Genomic DNA, 6,000 nt, shown 5'->3' with positions numbered 1-6,000 from the left:
GGTGACCGAAGAAAGTAATTCTTTCCCTTCAGCATTTTGTGCCCCAAACATCTTTTTGAGTGAAACTGTTGATCTGTGTGTCTGCATTACTAGCACCCTCTTTAGCGATATTTCTGTCTCTTCTCCACACTGGTTTAGACAGTCAATGTTCTGGTGATAACACTTTTTTTCAGTTGACTTTTAAATGTAGTCCTCTCCACGAAATGTGTTAGTAGAGGGCAATTGATCAGCGAGCAGCGAATGTACAAAAAACAGCCAGTGTTCTTACGACATCCAGGGAAAAAAATTTACATGTGCAACGCGTGATCACGGCGTGCTGTTACCTTTGTTTATCTAGCTGTTTATTTAGCTGTGTACATCATCGGTAAGTCAAAAGCTGATATGTTCTCTTGTACTTTCAGGGTGACAATTCAAAAGAGACCCTCAAGGTATTTACGTGTTGCATCTTAGTATACAAGTGTTATCGTTTAGTAACCAAGGAGTGTTTATTCTTAGGATCAGTTTTGAGTGAAGAACTGTACAGCTTCTGAAGAAAATACTCTGTACGGTTTATAAGCGATTTGCGTGTTTGTTACCACAGTAACTGGCAAGGTCGATGTTGCGCCGTCAAAATTGACTGTCTGTCTGTTTGTTTACTCTGTATTTTTTAGTTCTCCTACGAGGCAAGTTCAACGCAGTTCAAGTTCCTCAGACTTCTAAGCAAGCAAGGTGCCCAAGACGTCTCGCACGAATGCCTCAATAATGTCGATGACCTTACCATATCGAGTTTTAACGGACAAAAGATCACAACAGATCGCCTTCAATGCAAGGTAAAGAAAACTTACTCTACATCTTATGTTTGGAGTCATTAAGGGTAGACAATGATTTACCCTGTTTGCACTGTTAACCATTCACGGAGGAATCTTGTTATCCTGAGTCTCTGGAAAGGTTAGATATATCTAGTGCTAAAAGCCCTCCCAGGAAGCGGGCCCAAATTATGTCGAGGAGCTGAGTTAACGGGAATATTAGATATCCAGGGTAAAATTCACTCCCGGGGAAGCAACCCCAAGCTCGAGCTCTGTAGGATTGGATATAATGAACAGATAGCAGGCATAAAGATAAGTAGGGTTAACTTCACTACCAGGAAAAGGGTCCAAGAAATATCTAGGGCTCAATGGCGTATCTGGGGGCTCGATGGCGTATCTTTTTTTGTTACATTAAGTAAAACACGGCGTGGTAGTCGACATGACAATCTGGTGAGTACCTTCTGTTTGACGCAATGTGACACCCTCCCCCCTCCCCCCTCCCCCTCCCCCTCCCCACCTTTGAAAAATTCTGGCTACGCCCTTGGGACTCGAGATAACGGAAGTATTGAATCTCCCCTCTATTTTGTTGGGCGCACGCTTGTGATATCTGAGATCCTTATACATTTATTTATCTCTTTGCAGAGCGGCCAGGACCAAGTTCATTCCATCGACAAAAAAGATTTACTTCCTTTGAAGGACATCTCCACCACACAACAGAAGCCAATCAAATTCCAGCTTGGTCCAGTCTGTTTCCAATAAATTTTCATCTTTAGTTGTTAACTTTATTGCAGTTCTTTGACTCAATATATTCTTAACGAAGAATTGGATACACATCCTTTGCAATTAAGAACATTCTAAGAGAGTGAAATGCTTGAAAAGTTAGGTTGGAAATTTTTTTAGAGATGCTTTCTACCTTTGTTTCTGTTAGTATAAATAAACTGTACCTATTTTATTGTACACGTGTTCGTATTTAGAGAACATTGGGAGTTGTAAACATGTTTAAAAAAACGAATTGTTTCAGCTTTTTTTTTTCACGCCTGTGGGTGTGTCGAAGAATATTTAGAGTTAGTGTTTAGGCCAAATAAAAGAAGAATAACGAGCACACTAACAGGAGGCGTTTGTAAGGGGTGTGAAATGGCTTCCTCGCTTTTCCAAACATTCGGGTCAGTAGTAGAGAGCGGATCGATTGAGTGGTCGCAACGTCCAACCAGAATGAAGAAAATTTGCAAAAGCAAGCTTCCTGGAAGCCGGAAAATGCGATTGGCTACTTCGCGGTTGTTTTTGTTTTAGCATCTGATGGGATGTGAGGGCGGTACGAGTTTCCTAGACCAATCAGAAAGCGAAGTTAAACAAAAGCACTACAACACAATACATAGCTTATGTAGCGCAACGCTTCTGTCGGCGCTTTACAGTGATAGTGATAGAAAAATATAATCAATTAAGAATTAAAGTGAATTAAAAAACTAGTAAAAAATCAATGAAAGCAAAAACTACAGCTGCCTAAATAAATGGGTTTTAAGTTTAGACTTAAATGTTGTTAAAAGGTACACTTGCCTGATATCATCCGGCAAGGTGTTCCACAGAGTAGGAGCTCTATGACAGAACGCTCTGTATCCATATGTTTTAAGATTGCATTTTAGGTACCATTAAGAGTTTTTTCTTTGAAGATCTTAGGTTTCTATTAGGAATGTACGGTCTTAACAGTTCACTAAGATACAGAGGACTCAGACCATTTAATACTTTCAAAACGAGAAAAAGTATCGTAAAATCAATATGGGCGGACACAGGCAGCCAATGTAGGCTTCCAAGTATAGGCGTAACGTGATCATATCTGGTGGCTGTAAGCAGGCGGGCAGCTGAATTTTGTACAGGTTGTAGTCTATTAATTTGTGACTGCTGTAGGCCAGATAGTAGAACGTTACAATAATCCAAAAACAAAAGCACTACAATACCAGATTACTTTACACCTTCGAAATATTCGTGGAAATTGCTTTGATTGACTCCGTACATTCCCCTCACAGAGTCGTTGGTGTTTGTTGTTTCCTATTCGTGGATCGTTTCTACAGGGTCGACAGAGAACGACTTTTTGCTCGAAGTTCTCACTGTTAAACTAATTCAATGCTGTTCACCGGAAGTAGCGCCCTGTCAGTGCTTGACCTGAACGTAACACCAGGACACGTACAAGTCGATTGTAAGGGAACGACTTCAAGGTTCTTCCTCCTCAATTCGATTTTAAGGGTAAGTCGTCTTCGTTTTCCTTCGCAATTCTGTTTGACAGTACAGGTAGTCATAACTTAGGGCTCGACAAAGGCCAGCGTATTTTGAGTTCGAAAACGATCGACTTGCTGGGCGAATTCTCGAATGATTAATTTGCTCCAAATGATCTTTTTTTTAACACAAGCATCAGAAAGGCAAACGTGGTTTTCCCTATTTTTCTTTTTATACTTAAACATATCCGTTGGTAAGAAAAAAATATATTAAAAAAATAAATGATGTTGTGTCCTGTGGGAATTGGACTCTCAGCCCCTCGCTTTCCAGGGCTACTAGGCAGTCCGTGAAAATCTTATAATAATGCAATGTTTGTCTAAACAAAATAATCTTCCCATTTTTAATTACAGTTCCAGGAAGAACCCCTCAATAATCTTTGTTACATGAAAACTTTTTATCATTGAATAAGCTGTCATGATGCCACTTTAATAAACTTTTTATAAAAGTGTGCGAGTTCTTTTTAAAAGAAAGGTATATATATATAAAAAAGCGATCTTGGGAGGGGTTGAAGTTTGTCCTTGTTTTATTTTCCATTCATTTCGGGCACCGCCGCTCGTTCAATCTTCGCGGGTCGGGTCTGAAAACGTTCTTTTGTCTCCCTCAGCCAGAAGTTTGGGTGTGATATTCGATGACCCTATGTCGTTTAATGCTCATCTGTCCAGTGTTTGTAAGTCGTCGTTCTACCATTTGCGCAACATATCCAAAATCCGCAAGTACTTAAATAAAGAAATAAAGAATCTACTGCCACTATAGTTCATGCGTTTGTTACATCTAAATTGGACTATTGTAACTCACTGTTATTTGGCTTGCCTAAGTATCAGTCACAGAGGTTGCAATATGTCCAGAATACTGCAGCCAGAGTGGTGTGCCAAGGACGTAAATACGACCATATCACACCAATGTTACAGGAATTCCATTGGTTACCTGTCTATTATAGATCTATATTCGAGATTTTACTCATTGTATTGAACTGTCGTAATGATAATACACCAGACTATTTAAGAAAGAAACTCCAGTACAGACAGTACTCCAGATCACTTAGATATGTTTCAAATTTGTTATTGAAAGAACCTAGGTCATATACAAAAACTTATGGGGATAGTGCATTTTAGAACCTGGCCCCAAGACTTTGGAACAGTTTACATTATGACCTACGTAACCTTAACACTGTTGGAAACTTTAAGAAAAGACTGAAAACCTATCTTTTTACTAAATATGTTGACGATTGCCCGTTATTTTAAAGTTTGCCCACAGTTTTACGCATATTAGAATCATATTTACAATAGAATTATATCTATTACTTTATAGTCATTTAGCGTGATATATTGTGGAGCTACTACACTGATGCCTTTCGATTGTCCACACGTCGTACAATAAAAACAAACAACTTAGGCCCGGTTTAAACGTCGCATTTTACATGCGCCGAATCTAATACTAATTTAAGTCGACCTGAATTAAAAAATAAAGGCTGATAGTTTCGAAAGAAACTGTTTGGGGCTGCGTCGGTGGAGGTAACGAAATCATTTGGGAGCGACGAAGGGCTAACGCTCGAAACGTCAGCTTTTGTAATCCTTACGATGGCCAATTTACCATTTCAACTTTGTTGATATATCCAAACTGAATTTAAAAAGTTCGGCATTTAATTTAAACGTCGCATTTAATTGTGCCGAATTTAATTGCCGAGTGCGAGTGACAGCTTCATTCCCAGACTCCACTCTAAGTCCCCCGCCAATATGGCTGACAAAAATTAGGAGGATATTTTGTGTTTTCGGCGTTTATGCCTCTCGAGCATCATTCGCGCTAACAGGAAACGGCGACTTATAATGCAGATGGCAGTGCATCATCTGCTAGCAAGAAGAAGACGGCTTCTGTATGTTTGTTCCCTTGTTATGCTTTTCCCTATCGCAAAGAAATGCCATAGCACGTGTCCCAAGACCGCGATTGATACGTGCCGTCGATTGATACGAAATGAAGGCTGGACTACATATTCTGATGTTCGATTCTTTCCGGATTCCCACCAGTTTTCTTTGCGCACGTCATGTACCATAAAACTGTTGTGTTATGGGTAAAATATAATTAAAGATTCGGCACATGTAAAATGCGGCGTTTAAATCAACTGTCGAACTTCAGTCGCATATTCGACTGAACTCGCATTTAACACAAATCTGCCGAATTTAATTGATTTAAATGTCGAATTTTACATGCACTTAATTCGGCAATTAGATTCGGCGCATGTAAAATGCGACGTTTAAACCGGGCCTAAGTTTATTGAAAGAATGACAGAGTTCGTTTACACGCAGCGATGGTTACTTTTGTAGGTTTCCTTTGTGGTTAGTGGATATAGAAACGATGAATAGAGCGATGAATAAAGCGGTAAATACAGCGGTAAATAGAGCGGTAACGAAAAATCTATGTCCTAACTGTGATATAACGCCTTCGATAGTCCTTTTAAACCATAGAAATGGAGTCCTTGAACACTATTAACCTTAGAAAACTTAACTTAAACATTTAATTAAAAACCTTTCTCGGAAAAACAAACATCATACCGTCTAGCCAGCTTGGTTATCCGGGACCTCCCGGTCCAGATCACCGCGGCAGTAAAGACATTGCGCGTTTCGCTGCATTGTAAAGCGCCTTGAGCACAGGATATGTGCGCTACATAAATAAAATTTATTATTATTATTATTATTATTATTGTGGATTCATAATCGTTTTCAAAGCGGTTTTGCAAAATGAACTCGTTTAAACCAGCTACAGAATTTATAGCGTCACAACACTTTTCTTTAAACCAGCTGCAAAATTTAAAGAGCTACAAGACTTTTACTTAAAATTCTCTTGTGCTTTAGGGGTTACTTCTCAATTTTCCAAATTTTTAGCCCTTGTCACTCACATTACTGCGAGTCTGGCAGCTCTGCCCTTCCCTGTTACTTGGAGGTAGTGGGACTAC

The 6,000-nt window shown here is 39.4% G+C and overlaps 1 protein-coding gene across 1 annotated transcript in view; it reads left to right on the top strand.

Annotated features, from left to right (window-relative positions):
- LOC111321489 (uncharacterized) overlaps positions 1 to 1,893 on the top strand; it is a 69,838-nt gene extending 67,945 nt beyond the window's left edge. The window contains exons 74-76 of the mRNA XM_022924381.2: positions 402 to 428; positions 651 to 809; positions 1,428 to 1,893. Coding sequence (XP_022780116.1) covers positions 402 to 428; positions 651 to 809; positions 1,428 to 1,544 — 303 coding nt within the window. The 3' untranslated portion in view covers positions 1,545 to 1,893. The remainder of the gene's footprint in view (positions 1 to 401; positions 429 to 650; positions 810 to 1,427) is intronic.
- Positions 1,894 to 6,000: the final 4,107 nt, after the last annotated feature.

Source organism: Stylophora pistillata, chromosome 4, assembly GCF_964205215.1.
Source record: "Stylophora pistillata chromosome 4, jaStyPist1.2, whole genome shotgun sequence".
NCBI lineage: Eukaryota > Metazoa > Cnidaria > Anthozoa > Scleractinia > Pocilloporidae > Stylophora > Stylophora pistillata.
This window is presented reverse-complemented; position numbering and strand designations above follow the sequence as displayed.